This window comes from Telopea speciosissima, chromosome 2 (assembly GCF_018873765.1).
Source record: "Telopea speciosissima isolate NSW1024214 ecotype Mountain lineage chromosome 2, Tspe_v1, whole genome shotgun sequence".
NCBI lineage: Eukaryota > Viridiplantae > Streptophyta > Magnoliopsida > Proteales > Proteaceae > Telopea > Telopea speciosissima.
The window spans coordinates 5,704,687-5,726,993 of record NC_057917.1 but is presented as its reverse complement, the minus strand read 5'-3'; the positions used below and the strand labels follow the sequence as shown (position 1 = coordinate 5,726,993).

The 22,307-nt window shown below is 38.9% G+C and overlaps 2 protein-coding genes and 1 long non-coding RNA gene across 5 annotated transcripts in view; 1 reads left to right on the top strand and 2 right to left on the bottom strand.

Moving 5' to 3' along the window:
* The window catches only part of LOC122652462 (two-component response regulator-like APRR7), a 13,095-nt gene extending 8,771 nt beyond the window's left edge, over positions 1–4,324 (bottom strand). Inside the window, exons 1-6 of one of the 3 annotated variants that reach the window (XM_043846205.1) lie at positions 4,201–4,324; positions 3,942–4,027; positions 3,346–3,796; positions 2,183–2,344; positions 1,928–2,073; positions 1,390–1,557 (exon numbers count right to left, since the gene is read on the bottom strand). In XM_043846205.1, coding sequence (XP_043702140.1) covers positions 1,390–1,557; positions 1,928–2,073; positions 2,183–2,344; positions 3,346–3,685 — 816 coding nt within the window. In that variant the 5' untranslated portion in view covers positions 3,686–3,796; positions 3,942–4,027; positions 4,201–4,324. The remainder of the gene's footprint in view (positions 1–1,389; positions 1,558–1,927; positions 2,074–2,182; positions 2,345–3,345; positions 3,797–3,941; positions 4,028–4,200) is intronic. The other 2 variants (XM_043846206.1, XM_043846207.1) reach the window with 2 other exon arrangements.
* The window catches only part of LOC122652467, an 18,275-nt gene extending 1,325 nt beyond the window's left edge, over positions 1–16,950 (top strand). The window contains exons 2-3 of the long non-coding RNA XR_006331601.1: positions 8,806–8,807; positions 16,937–16,950. This is a non-coding gene — a long non-coding RNA (uncharacterized LOC122652467). The remainder of the gene's footprint in view (positions 1–8,805; positions 8,808–16,936) is intronic.
* LOC122652464 (adenylate kinase 1, chloroplastic-like) lies at positions 11,570–22,307 on the bottom strand. Its single transcript, XM_043846208.1, has 4 exons — positions 21,875–22,307; positions 16,053–16,193; positions 13,285–13,557; positions 11,570–12,170 (listed from the first exon to the last, which is right to left on the bottom strand). The coding sequence occupies exons 1-4, from the start codon at positions 22,220–22,222 to the stop codon at positions 12,027–12,029; spliced, it is 906 nt and encodes a 301-aa protein (XP_043702143.1). The 5' UTR covers positions 22,223–22,307; the 3' UTR covers positions 11,570–12,026.

Genomic DNA, 22,307 nt, shown 5'->3' with positions numbered 1-22,307 from the left:
GGACGATCCTTTCTATCCGCCAGATAGAACTCCTAAGATAACTCATAAATGCGAGAGAGATTGTTCAGTCCTGAATATAAAATATCCAGGTATTCCCACAATTCCTTCATAGTATCAATACGTGTGACCAGATCAACAATCTGATTCTCCATAGAGTTCAACTTCTGTCCTAAAATCTGTGCATCCACGGTATCCCATGATGCATCATCAGCAGGCTTGGTCTTCTACACGTGACTTTGTTGATCATGGCCAGTCAACACCAACTGAACAATCTTCCTCCAATGCTGAAAATTATTAGCCCTTTCTAGTTTCTTTTTGTGATCTAACTAGATGAAGAAGAAATGACCTCAGTCACTACATTCTTTTTATCAGCCATCGAACCAATAAAAAATCAGCAAATACAAATCAATTCAGGAATTCAGGAAGAAACCTAAAAAAACGATTTTAACGAAAATTGATTCTGAAACCTGAACCTGCAACCAAAGCCTGAAACCTGAAATCAATGCTGAGAGATTCCTGAAAGCTGACTCCAATCTTCACTTCATCAATCAACAACCACCACAAACGAGACATAGTTCTTACATTTGATCATGAACAGATCAGAACCCCTTCAAACGAGAACCTCGAGAAACCGCAAATCAGAACTATGACGATTCAATCATATATTGATTGAAAATTGAAATGAATGTGAACAAGATCCTACCATGAAAGTGTAGCAACACCTAAGAACCTTGCTCTGATACCATGTAAAGAATAACAGAAAGAGAAGAAAACTATTTTTGCTACTTTGGGGAATCACAACCGTTATGTTAGACTCCCTACTTCCATTCAATATATAATAATAAACTAAAGCCATAACAGGAGAGGCGAAAAATAAAAGAAACAAAACAATAACCAACCAAGGCATATCGGGATTTGGGCTAATCCCAATACCCAATATTTCATAACAGTGTTCATTTTTTTTTGGGGTGGGATATTAATGTGTTCATTTCATGACATAAGAACGTGATTAAAATTGCTATCAAGGCCAACCAAGTTTGTGGCCATCAAATAATATTATATCAAGTAAATGATCAGAATAGGTAAATTAAAACAATACCCAGCTTTTCCTTCTATAAAGTATGTAAATTATTAGCAACACCAAAAAAGCAACCAATGAAAGGGCAAATGTACCCCACAGATTTTCATTTTCCATATGAAGGAGGAAAATTACTGAAACACTGAGAGCAACACAAGAAGTTATATGAACACATAAGAAAGTTAAAGCTTGAGAAAGGCATTGATGCAAATATCCGTCCACAAATCATACTTCTAAAAATGTAATAAGAGATTAGACAGAACACAAAATTAGATCCAACCACAATTCAAAAGGTCTTGGTAGATCCATACCTGAGTGCCACTTCCATTGTCACTTCCATCCCTACCATTTAAACCAATGCTCGAACTATCATCTTCATCATTGCTGCCAGTATTGTTGTCAGACTCTTCAACACTTTTTGACTTAGCAGATTTTTTAGTCTGTGTACCACTTTCAATTCCACTTCCACTATCACTAGACTGACAACAAGATGAAAATTTATATGCAATATCAAATAACAATGGAAAACAGTAAAGACCATCTCAGTCATGTAGATTGTGACTAAATGATTCGTAATGATTAGATAAGCCAAAGGTTTAAAGCAATCTAAAAGAGTCTCCTTAAATTGAAACTCAGTGCTACAGATGTGAGATCAACCTTGCCAAAAGAAAGATTCTGTTAGTACAAATGAAAAAAATGATGAATTTACCAAAGCATGTCATTCACAAATTTAATCCAATATCAGGACAGACCAAAGATCCAGTTTCCCATAATTTGTGCATAATATATAGAAATTTCATCTGAAAGTAAAGAAATAAAACAAAAGATAGAAACAATATAGCAACTCACACTGTGGCATCTCCTCCAAACATGCTGCCAAAGATTTTTAAGCTCATTCTTTCGAATAGGCTTCACTAAAAAGTCAACTGCACCCTTTGACAAACACTTAAAGACTATACCCATAGAATCATGAGATGACATCACTGCATACAAACCTCATAAGGTTTCCTATTTAAACATATCAACTTTGCTGGAAACCATGAGAAAAAGAACTGGACTTTCATGCCAGAATTAGTAATGAAGGGATACGAGAAAAATACTCACTAATCACAGGAATGTTCTTGCAAGTTTTGTGGCTCATTATCTTGCATAGAAGACCAATGCCCGAAAAATAAGGCATGACTACCTCAGTTAGCACAAGATCAATATGATTGGTTAGATCCTGTAGGACTTTCCATGCTTGTAAACTATTTGAAGCAGTTGTCACTGTCAAGATCCAATTCAAAATTCAGACTGGAAAAGGGACAACAAGCATGAAGACCTAAATATGTTGAGTCCAATAATAATGGCTGTTTAGTCACATAATCATATAAAAGTACCAGAACAGCATTATGATGTTACTTTAATACATAAAATGAGATCTCATAAGTCAACTCCAACTTAAAATTTCTTAATCCAAAATGTTCAACACAAAAAATACTCTTAGGCATTAAATTATGATGGAATTAAATACCAACACAGTACATAAAATTGCATAAGACAACATTCTGCAAAAATAAAATTTGATACCAGGTTGAAGGTCCAATTAATCCACCATGATTCTTTAAATCATTTATTTTTTTCTAGTCCAAAATGTCATAAAAGGAAGCTGATAAAAAGAAAATCAGTTCATTTAAGGAATTACCATTTCGTTTTAACCACATGGAATGTGATTTGGAGAGAATTCAATTAAGGATTCCAACTTAAGAGTGAGTTAATCATAAAAATTGAAGTTATTGATAGCTCACCTAAACCCCTACCAGAAAAAATTCAGCCTTTTTGTGAATTCCCACATCTGTCAGCATGAGTTATTATAACTAATGATACAAATATTTGCAAAAGTATACTGCATAAGGTATAAGAGTAAATCTGATCACAGCCACAGAGTAACGATAATCACCAGATAAACATATGAAGATTACTAAGCAAACTAGTACACTCAAAATGCTAGTAATAATCAAAATCAAGAAACAAGTCAAAACAAACTGAAAAGGAGTACAATTTTCACACTAGGAGATTTAATGATTTTATTAAGATCAAGAAAATCTTGTTGCACCAATAAGAAAAAAGAAAAACCCAGGAAGAAAAAAAGAAGGTAATGCAACATCTCAAAACCCACAAACTGTTTATGAATATAATATGTATCACTTCCACAATATATTAAAACAAAACACACTATTTCAAGTCAAGGAATGACTCTCGCTACCAAGCAAAAGAGAGCAACTAACCTTCATAACCGCAATTTCGAAGCAGAGCACTGACCACATGGCGTGTTGAATCATCATTTTCCACCAGCAGAACCTTCAGTGACCTAAGAGGTAGAAACCTCTCCCAACTAACCACTGGCCCTTGAGGCTGTTGCTGCGGTTTCCGCACAACAGCCTGGGCCTGGATGGCCCCTTCATGTCCATTTATATCCTCAGCAACCTCGTTAACCCTTGACGCGCCTTCCTTAGAGAGACCCTGCCCCTCACCCACAATTCCGTCCCTAATTTCATGCACATGGTTAATAAGCTCTGTCAACCTTTTGGTTCCAGTAGTATCATTGTTCAGAGAAACACTACCCATTAACCAGATTCAAAAAGACTGATGATGAGGAAAACAATGGATTGAGCCGGTGAGAAACTCTCCTTCACTCTACTAAAATACTTGCACATTCCGCTACCCGCAAGAAATCACCTTCCACAATCATAAAACCATCAATTTAATCCCATCCCCAGAACAAATTGCAACATAAGCAGTGAAGCACATCCCGGGATGACATGGATTAATAAACGTAAGCTCAAAATTGAATTTCAAAGAGATTAAACTGCTTCGAAACAACTCAAATTCAAACCTCTACAATCCACTCTTGCCCTGTGCGACTAGAGCAGGTTATCAGATCAACTACGATAATCCACACCCTAATATCTGCTCAAAATAGATAGAACTAGTACATGAATAAATGATGAATAAAGCAATCAATTCAAAAGCGTTGATCAAAGAGACTAATTAAACCAAAAAAAAAAAAACAAGAATCTCACTTTGAAAAAGGAAAATGACAATAATTAGACAATAATTAATCACAGAACCAGAACTATTACCTTGGGAAAACAGAAAAAGGATGGTTCTGAAGCTCCATTGATGGATATAAGAGCGAAGCCACCGTCGAGTTTGATCTTCCAAAAGAATTGCAACAAAATATCAGATCAGACTTGACCAGGAAAATTTATCTGGAGCTTCATGCCATAGTTTTCAGATCGATATAAAAATTAAGGATTGCTTTATGGTTTGGATTACCATATTTGAAGTTCTTCTTCTTCTTCTTCTTCTTCTTCGTTTAATTCTTTTTTCTAAATGTTGCAGACAAGCTTGTCTTGTCGGAAAAACGGCGAAGCTAAGGTGAGAGAGAGAAAATATTTCAGAGAAGATACTAGTTTATGTGGACGAAATGGAGGTCTGGAGCATTCATAGATAGCCACGTGGGATTCCAATACGTCCTACGTGGAAGAACCGAAGCCATGGTTACCGTGTGAGACGGAAAAATCTAAAGCCCCAAAGCTGAAGGGGTTACCTACCTCATGGTTCGCATCTTTGACGATTCGTCAAATCTGGACCGGTACACGTGGCTCACCGCAATCACAGAAAAAGGTTTTAATGTTGACTCTTGGGCTGCAGTGAAGCTCTCTGAGTTAGAAAAGGATATGCTCCCTAAACCCTTACAATCAGGTAAACGTCGTTTTCTTAGATATTAGTGGTTCGGCAAGACGGCAACCATGAAAACTAACGTTGGCGTTTAACGGTGTTTACTTTCCTTAAAATATCCAATATTTCCTCCTCCCCCGGTGAGGCATTTCCCGCCCGCTATCAACGTTGAACGAAGAGGAGGGGGGTATAGCGACAACCGACAGGTTGTCCTCAAAATATCTAGGCGATTAGGGCATGAAGATTTTTATTGGACTGCGCGGTGGTTAGGTATGTAAACGGATTGGATTTGGCTCAGATAGTGCTATATTCGTATTCGTATTTGATTAACTTTTGAATGGATTCGGATAGTGTTAAATGAATACGGACACGGTTGCAAATCGGATTTTGTTTTTTTTTTTTGGAGACAAAAGGGGTATCTGACGTTAGGCTGACTAAATCCCCCCTGGGCTCGTACATGACCCATGCGCCATGCAAGAACCGGGTGCTTCTGGGCCCTAGTGAGTCTCAGGCGGGTGGCCCAAAGAAATTATGCAGCGGCGAAAGTTTGATCACGAGACCTAGCTTCCACGCACGATACGGATCGGATATTTTATCCGTTTACATGTAAATATAGCCTTTTGGATAACTATAGCTTATCGGCCGCATACACATCCATTTAGCTTTCGGATGGATTCAGATAGTGCTAAATGGATACGGATACGGATACAGACATGGATACAAAAACAGATTGTGACTATTCATTTACACCCCTAACGATGGTTAATAGAAAAATGATATCCTGAGTAATCATCCTCAAAAGCTAACCATTCATTAAAAAAAAAACAAAAAGGAGAAGATGCCTAAACACCTATACATTCTTCATATTTTCTATTCATATTCAATGTGAGACTATTTTTCTCGTGTAGAACCCCAACCAAAACATAATTATTTTTTTTTTACACAAAAAAGGTTTATATTGTATCGACCTCAATTGTAATAATAAAAAGTGCCAAGTCATCTAATAGGATAAATTTGACCAAAGATCATTGAACCCTAGAAATTCCAAAGAAACCTTAAGAAATCTCTACTCAACCATGTTATAAGTCTTCAACATATCAACCTTAATGGCCATGAATGATCGTCTATGTTTGTATAAAGTTAGTTATTTGACTTATCAATGATATATTGTCAGTAATACGTATGCCTATAATAAAGGTAAATTGCCATGGTGAAATAATTTTGTCTATGTAGAGTTTAAGTTTATTACCCAATAGTTTAGAAATAAATTTTTAGGTCACATTACAAAGATCTGATAGGTTCAAAATCCTTTGAACCAAGTTATCTTTGATTTAGATTCTCAAGAAAATACTCAGAGATGAAAATTTTATCAATGGGCCAAAATCCTTTTTTTTTTTTTTTTTTTTGGTGGGGGGGAACTTGTAGGGAACCTAAAGACTACTTGACCTGATTTCCTCGAGTGAGGGAACAACAGTGAGAAGTTCAGACTAGTTTTAGTACACGGTATCGGTCACCTTCAAAACTGATACTGAAACAATATCGACACGGATCAATCATATCGGACAAGTTTACCCTTGATTTTCCTAGAAAAATGGATTTTTTGACTATTTACCCCGTATCAATACTATTTTGCCGATACGATATCAACCAGGTATCAGTATCAATCACCTTCAAAACTGTGTAGTATCGGATGATCCGAAACCGATACCGATACCTCAAATAAATTTTAAAATTGACTTTAAAGACTGGTCTAACCAATAAGCATAACACAACTCACCCTATAATGTATCTCTAACCAAATCAATTCTTCCAAAAGTCTCCTCATTCCACGTTTTAAGAATTGGGAGGAGGCAAACTAGTTTAACTTCCAGACTCTAATCAGACTAAGGCCAAGATTGATCAATTAAGGTAGAGAAACCACTCCGTGTGGTCCAAGCATTTTTTTTAAAAAAAAGGAAAATGAAAGTTTTAAAAAAAAGGAAAAGGAAAAGGCATGGAGAAACCACATATATTATCTGGTGTGCATTCATTTGGCCAGAAAGTAGTTAAGAATATTCGACAAATTAAAAGATATTAAGATCATTTTCTGGCAGCCTACTCCACTAATATGCGACAAAGGTTGATTTTGATTTTTCCCTTTTCTTTTCCAAATGAACTCCTCGAAATATAATTCAACTTTTCTACGGCATTCTATGGAAATGAACATATCTCTATTGTAGGGTTTAGTCCCACATCGGGTGTGTGAGTATGATGTGTGTTGTGTGTATTTGCTATTTCACAGTCCTAAAAGTCGATTAACCTTTTGGGATTGATGTGTGACTTGTGTGATTACACTTTCATCCAAATAAAAAAAATAAAAACATATCTGACAACAGCTGGCACATTCGGCTATAACTACCAAGCAATTGGGCCTATTGGTTGATCCATAGTTTTAGCTTGGTAGCATTGGCCGATTCATACTGATATTAGTCACAGGTATCAACCATGATCGATACTGATATGTATTAATGGTATCAATTCAAGAGGTAGTGTTTTTTTTTTTTTCTGTCGATTCAGACCAATACGGTCCAAAACATATCGGTATCTATTAGAATTGGCAGCGACCAATACCATGAACTAAAACCCTGGATCAATCTGATCAAATGAATGGAAATTTGACATTTGGCACCATCCTTGTGGACTAAAGTGTCACGTCCTAATTCCCGAATCACCGGAATCTGTGATCAAAGCGTATAAATACGCTCTCGCACTACCGCCAGGATCACAGATGCAGTACTCAAGCTAACTTATCCACACCGCACAAGACATGAATAATCAGGGGAGAATATAATATAATTAAATCAGAGTAACGAAAGCTAAATGATAATATAATAACATAACGGTCAATGTTTATCCCTGTTCAATAATCCACCACAACATACTCGGAACCATGATGACATCCCATCAGGACTTATGTATTACATAGTATATATATAATACATTCTTCATGACGGGATCAAAATAATGAAATAGTTAGTATCCAAAAGTAATATCCAAAAGAAGTAAACATCCAAAAAGGGGCCACCGGCCCAATCTCTCAAGAAGCTACTCTCCTAAGTAGCAAGTCTCACAGTAGCAACCTGGTCCATGCTCCCCTTTCTCAGGGGCCCACCAATCCTCACCACTGCCGCCCTCAGGGGCCATGGGCACCGAGCCGCTTGGCTCCACCAAACCTACATCATAATCTAAAAAGAAGTTTCCACGAGGGGTGAACTCCACTGAGTCCAATGAGTAAATCGAATCATGCAAAGGGTTAAAATATGCATGGATGATAAATTGATAATGTTATGATGCATTAATCAATGATTACATGTGCACCTAACTCTAACCTCTAAGTCAGGTATAGTGCTACTGAAACACCCTAGGTGGCATCCCCGGCCCTCCATCTCTCACGGATGGCCTATCCGGCAATGTCAAACCCGAGTTGCGCAGAGAGCCTGTCGGTCCCGATCTTCGATCAGACTCGCCGACCCCAGTACCTCAACCTGAATCGCTGGTTGACCCAACAAACCCCCAAGGTTAACCCCACTGCCACGGTTCCAGTCCTTGATCGGAATCGCCGATCCTAGTCCTCAATCGAAATCGCTGGTTTTCCCGTGGGGGATCATCCAACACGTAAACCCCTGTTAGAAAAGGTCGTAGCACTGGGTACGCAATGCCTAGCCAACAACACCTACTGTCTAGTGGTGTACATACACTATAACATATGGATTCCATCATTATCAGATCGCACAACATTGTCATTCGCAATATACATCACTATACTCTCAATCAAATATCACATCATAACAGTAATTGAAAGTAAAGTGCATCCTAGTGTCTACACTCAACATGGAAGAGTCTCCATTATTAAACAATAGATTTCCGACAAGTAAACATACATGTACGTGTATGACAATCATATACTGAAATGCAAGTAGGTTCGGGTATCCGATTTCCTCACCTTGGGATTCGGTTCGATCAAGCCGTGAGTGATCCAGCGCGCTAAAACATGAGTCGACCCTCGTGTTTGGGTGCCCTAGATGCACAAAAAGACACACAAGAGACTAGTGCTAAGGTCCCCAAAAGGGTAGGAATCAATAGGGGTTTAAAAAGGTTAATATTGCAAAACGGTAGAAGCAATTTTTGAAAATGGTAGAAGGGTTCTGGGTTGCTTCTACCGTTTTCATTCTACCGGGTAGAGAGAAAAATGTAGAAAGGCAGATCTGAAAAAGGTAGAAGGGCACCTGGGTTGCTTCTATCGTTTTCAGCCGACTGCATCTACCTTTTTACAGAAAAGACTTACGTTGAATACTTGGCTTGCTCTTTGGTTTCATGGCTTAAATGGGTATATCCTAGGGTTATACCATGCTATTATGGTTAGAGTTATCACCCAAATCTAGGGTTTTAGGTCTCCTAAACAAGAGGGTTTATAAACTCAAGCTTACACATGAGATGGGTTATAGATTTGAAATCAATGAACCCTAGCTTATGTATTCTTGAGCTAGAGTTGGCATTGATGGCTTAGGTCACCAAATGGGGAGGATGGAAGCTTTTACTTACCACATCAAGGAGGTTTTAGTACCTTCCATTAATGGTTTCTCCAATAGGTTGGTGAAGCCATTAATGGTAGGACACCATCCAAAATCCAAGGATGGAGAGATTAATGGAGATGAGAAAAGTAATGGTGGTTAGATGAGGGACTTACCAAATGGGGATGGTGAGTGAGTAAGTCCTCCTCCCTTCCGCTTCTTCTCTTCTTCTCTTCTCTCCAAATCGATTTAGGTTTAGAGTGAAATGGGAATAGATTGGCTTTAGCCTTATCTATTCCAAAAGGTTCATAGGGCATGTTTGGCTGGGTGTTGGTCCTTAGGCCTAAATGCTCTAGGGTTTGTTTGATTGGACACCAAACCTTAGGTTCAAGTTCAAGTCATTGGGCCTCAACTTAATGAGGCCCACAGGCCATCTCCATCTTTAATTAAAGAGGTGCTACACCCCCCCAGCCCAAATAAATTTTCTATATGTAATATTATTTATACTATAATTGGAGCATAAGAATAATGGCTTACTCCCAGTCGTCGTAAAGCGGTACATCGAATTAGGTCGGACATCGCAGGTAAGGCTGTAAATGGGTAATCGAAAATCCGAATTCGATCTGCATCCGTATCCATTTAGGGGCATCCGTATTCGATTAGAGATATCCAGAAAAAAATCTAAATACTCCGATAAAAATCCAAATCCGAATACTTAATTATAAAAATTAAGTAAATAACGATCTTGAGGGTTTTTGAAGATTCAATAGGTTCTAGAATATGAGGAGAAAAGAATCATGATCTAAAACTATGGATTGAGAGTGAATTATATCCACTAGGGGGAGGAAGGTTCGGGTTACACAAAGCAGAGGTGTAAACGGATGGTCGAAAATCTGAATTCGATCATCCGAATCCATCCGAATCCGTTTAGAGGTATCCGTATTCGACTAGGAAATATCCGAATCCGATTACATCCGATCCGTATCTGAGCCAAATCCGATCCATTTACAGGCCTACCCGCAGGTCCACCTGCGGAGGATACGCCAAGAACACTCATTTGTTGACAAACTTCCCCCTGTCCTTATCGATGAACTTATCCTCGACGACCTCCCCCGTCTTAAAGTTAACGATCTTGTGGGACGGTTTGAGTATCATTGCCCATAGCTCCCTGGAGTACACCGCCGCCGATTCTACACAGGTTTAACCAGACCGGTTAGACCAGACTTTAAACCGGGGTTTGGGCACGGATTTAACATAAAGTCTAATGCAGGGCAGAGTATCCAGCATGATAAATATGCTATTCGATTCTCCAAAAACACTAGTAGAGGGAAGGAGGTCAAAGTCTCAAACGATGCGACATTTTGCAAGGCAGAAACCAAAACCACACCAAATAAGAATCACCCAAAATCAAAATTGTTTTATATGCGATGTGGTTTTAATGATTTCTATTTGGTTTTCGTTACTGATTCACATCCTGTTTCACCTTTGTACCATTTAATTTTATTTTTCTTTTCCTTGTTATGTGGGAGAAATTATATTGTTTCATACACATCTAACTTTGAGTAAAATTCATTTAGACATTCTGGTTACAATGATATTTTAAGTGATTACTCAAGACCACTAAATACCGCAAACTCGATTCATTAACAAAATCCACTAAGACATATTTGTTGCAATGATATTTTACAGTGATTACCAGAACTTCCTTCATGAATTTGGCACTCAAACTGAAATTCAAAAAAAATTCTCAATAAATAATCTTAATATTTTAGAATGCTTTATTCCTTTTCTTAAACAAATCAAAATATTCCTAATCCCGATTTTCCATCCGATTTCTATTCGGATAACTAACGGTTTTTCGATTTGAATCGAACCAAACTGGTAATAGAATTTATGAAATCAAAATCACGTCATTTTTTTAACGACACAGTTTTTGCGGTCGTTTCCGGTTCCGACAATTGGTTTCGATTTCATTTTGACACCCTTAGGTCAGGGGTGGGGAATTGGCAGTGAAGGGCAAGGCTCCAACAAAAACTATCATTGTCACATTATACAAGTGAGGTGAGATTAAATCACTGAATCATGCTTTTAACATTTTTTTGCAGTTTGGCACACAATATGCATCAAATAGTTCACAATCAAAACTTACAATTCAATTCTCCAAACACACCAGAGGGGTGAAAAGGAAAAAAAAAGGGGGAAGGGATTGACATTTTGCTCCAGTTTGCACCCAAGGTGCGTCTTTATCATATTATATATAGTCTAGTATCAAAACTAGCAACAAAGTGAACAATAAACCTGATTTCCACAACTTTTTGGTGGATAATATTGTAATCATAGACATCAACTGATCTCCATCAAATTCAGAGTCAGAAACTAAATCATCCACATGAATACCTTTCAAACTAAACCATTCTTCACCACATAAAATTAAAGGTGATGTTTAGTCTTATATTCTCCAAATATTTAACAAATTTCCTCTCATACTAGACATCTCGCAAAACCCAACTAAGCAGCCATCTCATTAAATGATTGACTAGTTTTGAAGCATTTATTTAGGAGACAAATGGATAAAAATATATGTTGTTTTCTTCAAAATTACTGTGCATGTACATCCCATACATGCAAAGAATGACCTACTCACCTTGAGAATATATATTGCATATGATTGTAATTCATGCAGCTGCAGACTGTTTGCCATCATGATCATCAAGATTCAGAGCTTGCAGCAACTTAGGCCAAGTTTCGGGGATCCCTCCTGGTAGATCAAACTCCAACAACTTTTCTCGACTGCGATAGAACTCCTCTAAGGGCTGGCTCTGCAGGAGCAACACAAAGATCAATAATCAATGTCTAATCACTAAGTGATCAACGCGATGAACCATGACCACATAGATATGCCCAAGCAGAAAGAATTTAATTCCCCGAAAACACCTTGTCATGACAACTGTATTAAATTCAGTTGGCAAGGGGTATAGAAAACCAGTAGAATGGCAGTAAGTTATCAGTCCAACCAATCACCACCTTGTTGAGGGGGCTACAAATTAGAAATGCATAATAAATGAATTTGATCAGATCAATCACATTCTTACATATAGTCAGTTAAACATGTAGCATCATAAGTTCCTCAATTACTTCATCTGTCAGGGATAAAGATCCTCACATCAGTCGGCTATTCAGCAGGCCATATAAGACCAACCACTGATGGGAAATGGGAAACTGGCATCCTTGATGTAGACAGGTTCCTGGGCCAGAAATACAGCCGCAGGAAACTAAGGTGTCAGGTCCATCTTCTTACATAGCGGACCAGACTTATGGCCTGTGAGCCTTTGGGCCAACCAGCCTTGGCAGGGCCAGCCATATACTGGTTTGCCCAAAGGCCCACAAGTCCGGTCCACTATGTAAGAACATGGACCTGACCCCTTAGGTCCCTGCGGCTGTATTTCTGGCCCAGGAACCTGTCTACATCAATCCTCCATGTGAATAAGCATGTTATGTCTTTCTGTCATCTTTTCCCCTCTCACCCATTCTTTAATTTCTCTACTTGGATAGATATCAACACACTATATCTTCTCTTGTGTAATTTCAACTAAACTGCAAAACTGCATGGTAGTTCTTAACTACTGTATATTACAAAGTCTTCTGTTAGAGCATTCTGCTGATCCCCTACTTGTTCTCATATGTGCATACCCTCCAGTAATGAGGACTAAATCAATCATCCTGACCCAGCTTTCTACCAAATAATTTCTACACACCCCATTTCTCACTGTTCCACTAATGTTGTGATTTTACTTTCTAATAACCCTAGCTATTTCAAAAACCAAACAATTGAGTTGAAAGCATATGTAACAGCTTAACTTCTTTGACTAGAATAAAGGCAGTTGCAGCAGCAGCTATCATAATTAATAAACACTAGACAGAATGGAGCAATACCATTTCATTGTATACACGAAGTCGTGCTTTCACAACTTCTTCTGTATCGTCAGATCGAGTTATGAGCTTCGATGCACAATGTGCAGGCGGGAGAAGTGGAGCCATGTATATTCCAGGTCTACCGTTCCCACCCTTGATATCAATATTTGCGACATTGAAGTTCCCACCACACTGGCTACAAATCCTTCTTCCAAGACATTTCTCAAGAAGTACATCTTCATGGAGCTTTAGGTTAATAACCAAGTCAATGTCGGTGACATCCTCCAATATTTCCTATACAAGCAGGAAGGGAAAGTGAACTCAGAGAACAGAACACACAAATAATACAGTAAACTTGAGTTCCTGCGGTCTTATGTATCAGTGGTGCAGAAATTTGATAATAAACCATTCAATCAATGATGCCATTACAGAATTCGAGGCATAGCAGTTCAATGTCCATGACAGTATAATTAATTGAATATTTGTCGGAAAAAGATACCACAAATAAGTCCAAGATACTCTAGTGGAACTAAATGAACACCACCAATGACCATGCCAGGGTGGAAGGGGGAGAGAAAAGGTAGTATAGCATTTCAGTTTACTTGGTTACCTTTTATATACAATCTGTGACCTGTTTACCGCAACTTACCTCGATAATTTCCAACGAGGCACTTGAAGAGAAGTGCATCCACAATATCTTGAAGGGAGCTAACCAGTATAGTTCCACATTTCTTTTTAAAAGAATGGTTCAAGCTGTAATATACAGGGGAATTAAAAACCTACTTATCATAACAGCAGTGTGTACAGTATAGACATTAACTTCTGTATATGATCTACGTAGAGATGGATAAGTCACACATGCAGTGCCATTGACCCAAAAGATTGAGTAAATGATTCTTTTAAACTCCATGAGAATGGAGCATCTGAAGTAGACAGGTCCTTAACCCAAGGTATCTCCTCATCCCAGTTCTATAGGTAATATCTTAAAATATTGAGCTATCCCACTTCTTCTAAACAACCCAGTAAGGAAGGAAGAAGATCAGGTTTTGCGGTGTTCTGCAACTGGGGATTTAAGATTCTCCAGGGCCTCTAAACTATGTGAGAATGGAGCACCAGAGGTAGAGCAGGTCCTACAGCTGTTCGACTTCTTCCACACAAACCAGCAAAGAGGGACTGTAGTCTTCTCCAACTGGAGCAGAAGATTCTCCAGGGTCAGCACAATTATGAAGAGTAGCCAGTACATACTAAAACTCCCAGAAGGCCGTCCAAACCTATAAAAGGGCCGCAACTTGTCAGGCTGTTTACTGTAGCGCCTTACAAGATAGGAAGTTTGTTTGCACTACCCATTTTTAAGTTGGCTGGTGAAACCATTAGGGCAGTCTCATTTGGAGGAGGAAAAATGAGACTGAAGAAACTGCCACACCTTTGGTTGCAGGTCGAAAGAACATGGATTCATCATTGGCAGCTCCGGTAGGAATGGCGGTTCTTTTCTTTCTCCTTTGTATGTCCATAGTTGTCATGGTGTCTAAGCGACCGAAGGCATTGGAGGGGGACTGGACACAAGGTGACACAACCAAGGCATCCAAGGTGCCCGCCTAGAGGTCCAGACTAAGGTGACTGGACACCTAGGTGACACCTCGATAACTATCGTAATAGCGAGCTTTGCACCCTTCACAGCAGCCTCATTTGCAGCAAGTGGTAGCACTGTTTCTTTCCATATGAGATGCAAGGCTTCTTTCATAGAGTCCACTCTCTTTCTTCTGCAGCCTTGATTTTTGGTGCAAACTTCTACTGCCTCTGATAGTTTGACGTCAAAAGACCATATTAAATCCAATCCATAAAAAACAGACGAGCGAACCAGCCTTGACAGTTGGCATTAGCCCCTTGCTGTTGAAAGCACTAGATCGGTAAAGTTATAGCGGGCCACCTTTTCCAGCTGGGGTCTAGAGGAAGATGATAACATGGGTCCACTGTAAAGGGCGCTAGGATCTGGAATATAGCTATTGCAAAACCAAAAGCATAGGAGGAGAAGTGTGACACTCCAGCATAGCATTTGTCAGGAGTTCATAAATCCAGTCTTCCTAACATAAATATGAGTAACAAGCCCACTGATCTGAAGTTCATGATCTTCTTTTGTATCCTGGAGAGCGGAAGCTCCTTTGCCCCATTTTCTTTTGTTCATGAATTTTTTATCCATTCTTTGATTAAAATCCATCATTATCAATTACAAAAAAAAAATTGAAATTTTTAATAAAAAAAATGCTGCACAACCCACGAAGATTGCTTTAAAACCAGAAAAAAACATGGCAGCCTTATATAATCAACAGACTGTAATGGGTTTTCTCTTGCCATGACTTCATTGAGCATATGAAGGGTGGCTAAATCCAGTATCACACCAAGGAGATTTAAAGTTAAAAAATTGAGCAGACTTGATCATAGGAATCATCAGCTCAATATATCTTCCGAAATTCCCCTCACATTTTCCCAAGAAAAGAAACGATACAACTAGTAGTGAAGATCACTTGATTGGGTTTTATTTTTTCCTAACCAGTTGACCAGGAAAATCACCAAAGAATGGCACGTTCTGAGGTTCCTGCACGTATCACAAAGTTATAATACACACAGGGACAACAGTTGTTTTTCATTCTCTAATCCTAGGACATAAGCAAAGAACATGCTTATAGTAGAGAACTATCTTTGCTCCACCAAGTCTAGCAAAATTGATAAAATTAAAACCAAACTCTAATTTTCAAAATTCTGCTCTATCACCACAAGTGCTCAATGCTTACCGCTTGTCTTATTGTTCGAGGGAAACCATCAAGAATGAACCCTGATTCACCCTTGGCTTCTCCTGCTTCAAGCCGCTGAGACAACAAATTGAATATAATTTCATCTGAAACCAATTTGCCTTGATTTACAATCTCTGCAAGCTGTCAAAAAATGAAGATAAATAAATAAATAGAGAACGGAAATAGCATTAAAGATGCGGGAGAAAAGTTTTCAAAGAGCAACAATTACTGCATTTCCCCACTCTACTTAGAAATAAATATGCTACAAAGAAAATTTATTGTTTGAGTCGCATAGAAGATTAGTGCAATTTTTAGTGGGATGGAAACATATAGCACAAATGAAAAATAAACAAAAGGTGAGAAAACAGCAGAGATCACACGCATCAAGCACTAATCATCTTTTGATTAAGCCCAAAAGAAAACAAAATTGTTATACATGATATTGGCACAATAGTTAGTAAAATTGTGAGTTATTCACAAAGGTACGACTTTCAAAAGAAGTTCAAAAAAATGTGTTTTTCGTACAATTTCCAAAAGAGTGATAGAGGCCAAGACATTTTTTGGCTTCTGCCAAATAATTTATAAAATGAAAACCAAATTTCTGATGCAATCCTCAAGATACGTTGTTGGATTCGGATCGGGAGAGTGATAGAAACAAGCTCCAATAAACTTGAACTCAGATACAGGATTTTCCAGAACTGCTCAAGCTTGGGAAAATGGACATAACTCTCTGGATATAACTCTGATTGATTTGATTCCAAAGCCAAATGAAAGAAGATTCATGGGGCTAAAACTTTAGTAAAATAAAGTTTTATCTGATTCTGACTGTAGGTTGGTGAAAACTGGCCGTGGAGACAGGGTTTGTGTAAGGACGGTTTTTGGAGATGAAAAATAATAAAGTATTTTTGGATTTTATTTGTAAAGGGATAAGTATGGGACTGAAACACCTCTCTTCTAGGATGTGTAGCAGCACCAAGAGTGTTGTTGCAACTCTTCTCGGATGCAAGGAATACAAGGGAAATACACCTAACTCTTCTAGGCTAGATGAGCAAACTCTTCAAGGTTTTCATTGTTGAAATCTTCTAGGTTCAAGGGGGGAAGAATACACCTTGGTTCAAGGGAGTGCTTATAGCAATTTTCATTCACAAAATTCACTGCCTAGTACATGAGAATTGGCCACTATTTATAGGCCTAACAAAATTTGCAAAATGACTTGGCTACCTCCCCTTCAAGTCCCTATGTCGATTACATAATCCAAAGCAAAAGTCTCAGTCCAATGGTCAAATGATGACATGGACCAATTACAAAATGACTTGGTAGAGAAGACAACAAATTACAAGAAAAGAGTACAAAGATCAAGGGTTGCTTTAAGAGTCTAGGTGGAATTCTTCTTCCAAAAAAGGCAAAAATTGAGTTATCCAAGAAGACTTGTTGAAGGAAGGGGCAGGTCAAAAGTGGATGCCACATCATCTTCCACTATGGGAGGTAGAGAGTCTCTAAGAGGAGCATACAAAATTTGGCCAGGGCTGACTAGAGCTGGACTTGAGTTGGCCTTAGCCAAGGGCCAGCCTTGTTTAGACTGGTTCCTAGTCTTGGGCTTTAGTACTTCATAGGCCTTGGAATGTACTTGTTGGGCTTGAAGGGGCTGATCTCCAAAGAGCATGTGGTTGGCCCAATTGAGTTGAGAGCTGGACGGGGTCGACCACATGGGTATGGGCGTGGCCTGCATCAATTTCTCTCTCCTGTTTGTCTTCCTAACAAAACTCTAACTCCTCCAGTCTTCCTTCTTTGCCTTGCCCTCGAGCAACCCAGCCAACCAGCCCACATTCTCCATTCGTCTCTCACATCCAAAGAAACACACCTCCCAATCCAGCGAGGAGCAACTCCCATCCTTGTTTGGGAACTCCATGTAAGTCTGTTGAAAAAGCTAGATGTTCAGTCCCGGTCTATTGACTCAGGCCACAACTATCACATCCAATGTTCATGCCACTGCAGTGGCAGAATCACAAATGGAGGAGATAATGTAGGAGTCAGCTTGGCAGACACTAGGGAACCACCCCCCCAGCCAATCCATGGATATAGCAGAGTTCTATAGGGAAGGCTAATTATTCTAAGAACAATAAGTGCATATTTGACTAAGCATCTCTCATGCCAACTTTATGCACAAGAAACAGAAGACTAGACACCATGGGGATGCTTCTCGGGCTACTCAGCTTCTGGTGGAAAGATTCCAATTGTCATCTTCTCATTGGATCCCTTTTTTAGAGCTTCTCCTCATGAAGGAGCTAGTTTCTGAAAATCTGAAAAGCAGAAGCCAAAGAAGCTCCCAAAAACATGCAGTGAGTGTATTTCCTAGAGCATAGTGCGTGGGGTTTTAGTAGAAATTGTTGGTGCTATTCTGGTAGGACCTTTCTTCCTGTCCTTTTTTCACTATATTTGCTGAAAATTTTCTGCACCTGAAAAAACTGCAAGCCTCCATGTCTTACATTAAAATTCCATAAATGCATTAAAATAATCTTGAATTTCATATTTTCTAGCCTATTTTCAATAGAGCAGCCTTGAATTCCAAATTAATATCATCAAATCTTATCAATTTCCCAATTTCTTAGAACAAAACCCTCAATCCCTCTACCCTTTGTCCTTCCCTGAGTCCCAAATCAGAAGTTAATTATTTTCCCCTCAATTAAAGCTATTTATATGGACAGCTATCTCTCTTTACGATAAAAAAATGGATACATTGAGTGTTTTGCATGCAACCAAATTCAATCGCACAGCTGCACTGCGCCACTGCTTCCAATTTGTTGTTCAATAATTTAGCCCTGGAACTGACCACAACTTAAACATCAATGAAATTCATTTCTACACTCTACTTTGGAAAAGGAGTTTCAAGTTTGCAAATATGAAAAGCATCATTGATAAAATTAACCAAGGTTTTAAGTATCTTAACGTATCCACCGATACTAAACAATACGTATCTTATTTTTAGGCTATTGATACGATACATCACCGATACGATACTAAAAAGTATCAATTGTATAGGGTTGATACGTGACCCGATGCGATTAATACTCTTTGATACGATACGATACGTCTCTTAAAATCACCTTTCCGATACGATACTCGATACCGATACTTTAAACCTTGAAATTAACCACATTATTATTGTTTCTGGTAGAAAAAACATAATTCACGTTGCAATAGAAAGATGTAGAATTCTAGAATTCTAGAAAGATTCAAGATCCCAATCCAGCTTTCAATTCTCAAATGTTACCTATAATTATGAGAAATGATCGTGTGAATAAATAAGATGAAAATCTCTCCCAGGAAAATATTTAAACTTCACATATAAAAGCATAGGGTAGGACAGAACTACAGCATCACTTAAAGCATTTGACCATACATTGGTCTTCATGTTGCAGAAGAAAAACAGAGAGAACTCATAGATACGCTTACCTTTCAGCCCACACATTCAAAATCTTATCATAAAATTTACACAAAATTATACTTTTTGGTTAGAAATAATTATTAGGAGGGGGTGTTAGTCTGATGCTCCTTATCCATAAGTGACACACGACCAGGATCCTGCCCATACAGTGGGTCCCACTTCTATATAAGGGTGGGCCTGAGCCCTGATGCAATCCCAGATTCTGAAACCCTGCTTTGGGATCGTTACAGACCCACCCAAGTATACAATAACAAAATTTGAAAGATAATAGCAATTCTGTAAAATGTCAAGGTTTACAAGGGAGTGGCAAAGCCATAAATAAGCATAATCTTAAATGGCAGCTTGATAGTTAAAATAAGGGAATGGATAAGAACGGAATTAGGAATTAAAGAATGAGGGCAGACTAGGAATTAGCCAAAATTAAGGATAGAACAGAATTTAAGTGAAGGGGGGTATTCTGGGAAAGAGGAGGGCTACGATGACAACTAAAATAGTGCCACCACGTTATCTTCTGCCTTATGACAAGAACAGAAACCAGCGACAAAGAGGCTCGGCTTTGAAGAAGGCTCCCTCATGAAAGATCCAATCGAGCTAGGAATTTGGGGCTTGAACCACAACAACTAACCCTCCCAATAATGCCGAGTAGTAAGTTGAGAGGTTAAGCAGAAGGGAGGCTGGAAGGAGCTGAAATCAGATCTGGCGGTAGGAGAGCCTAGTTTATGCGTCGACTTGGTTCTCACAACGAGGCAAAATTTCTGGGGAGAGCTTCCAGGGATTAGGTAGCCCAGGGAAGGGCTTCTTTCGACCCAAATATCAGGGAGAAAGGAACAGTATTAATGGAATTCGGTACAAAGTGATGTGACCTGCAACTCCCGTAAGAAAAGAACCGGAATGGAATAAGAATGAATCAGGAAGAAATGGAAAGAAAAATAATGGGAATCAAGAAAAAGAACTAAGGGAAGAACATATGAGGAAGACAAGATCGAACAACCTAGTCGCACACAACACAACAACCAGGACATAAATCAACACAAATTTCATTCCATTATTCAAATTTTACCAGCTCAATTGAGTTACATCCATACAAATAAGAACTTAGACTCATAATCCCACCCTAAAACAGAAATTAACTCAACTAAGGAAACCCTTCATACTCCATACGTATGTTGTAATGGGAGTAACCTGTAAAAAAATGGACTGTAATAAAGTAAACCAACAAGACAAGGAAATAAATTAATAATAATGAAACTAATATCCTATCTAGATCTCCCACAATCCTGTTTTTTAAGGAAACCAGAAATATCCAACCGATTCATGCCGGCAGGAGCATCAGGTTAGCAATGTCCAATATCTTAAACTCAACAAAATTATTTTAGAACCAAAAAAGGGCAGAGCTGGAGGGCTAGATAATCAACTGGAAGACGATCAATAGCAAATCACGTCACACTGATTCTATATTTATTTAAGTTTCTTCAAGTTCTTAAAAGTACAGAGCTGAGAATCAACTGATTGAAGGCTTACTTATGGAAGTGACGTTCAAATTGGTACTTGGTAGGTCTGAAAACCTCTGAAACTTATAAGTTGATTTGGAGATCAGCACATGCTGTCAATGTTAACACTATGCACTGAACCCGGGCTTGACCGGCAGCCATGTGCAAGGCGTGACTCACCAAGGGGAGGTCGGTCACTTAGAGTGGCCTTCCCCCCTTGTGTCCTATTTCTAATGAGACTCTGTAAGGGGTTGGGTTCTGATTATAAATAGATTTAATCTAAACCCCCAAAACCCTAAGCTGATTCATAAGTTGCTCTCACTCTCATTCTTGCTCTCCAAGTTTGTGTATTCTTTTTGGGATTCCATCTCTTCCCAAGGTCTTGTGGTGTGGAATTCTCCGTGGAGAAGCCTTTCAAGATATTCAAGAAGCAGAGCTGTTGTTCGTGGTGCTAGCAATCAAAAGCTTGGTTCTTGATCTCTTCCGCTGCGATCCCATCTCCTTTCAGGTTAGCCCTGAACTGTATCCATGGATTCCTAATTTGTTTACATGGTCTAAATCTCTCTCTCCTATTTTCTTCAATTTTCTCAGTAAAAGCGATAAAAGTTGTTGTAATTTTGCTACTGGTCTTATTCTTGTGTACTCACTCCCCCCAAATTTGTTGAACAAGGACTAAATATAAATTATCTAAGTCAAGCATCGAGTGAGATATGCTTCATGATGGCAGAAAAAAAAGTATGCTTTATTATAATAAGAGTCCCATTACAACCTTTTGATATTAACAGACAAGATAGATCTCATTCGTATAAGAAGGATTAGGAAATGAATCAATAGAAATGACTAAGAAAGAAAAAAGATCGAATACGTATGGATTTGGTTTAACTGACCTGTTTGGAGAGAGGGCCGGAGAAGGATAGCTCCTCGCGAACAAGATCACCTGTTGCGATGTGAGGTACGGCGAGGAGCTTAGAGAGACGACTGGCATAGGTGCCCTTCCCAACTCCTGGGCAGCCCAGGAATACCCACTGCACGTTCCTCTCCTTTGGACCTCGTCGCACTGAGAAAGTCTTCATAGGTGTGGGCGGTGGCGAAGATGGGGCACGACGGAGCTCAGCAGCGTCGGAAAACGCAGCCGAAGACAAGCTCCTCCACAAACAAGTAGTAGTCATCCATGAAGACGATGATGAGAAAGACGATTCATTCTTCGCTCTTAGCAGGCGGTTTAAAGCCGCCATGGATGGAAGAAGAAGAAGAAGAACCACAGGAATTGCAGAAAGCAAGTGCGAGTGAGAGGACAGAGAGAAAAGGAGGTATTCAGAA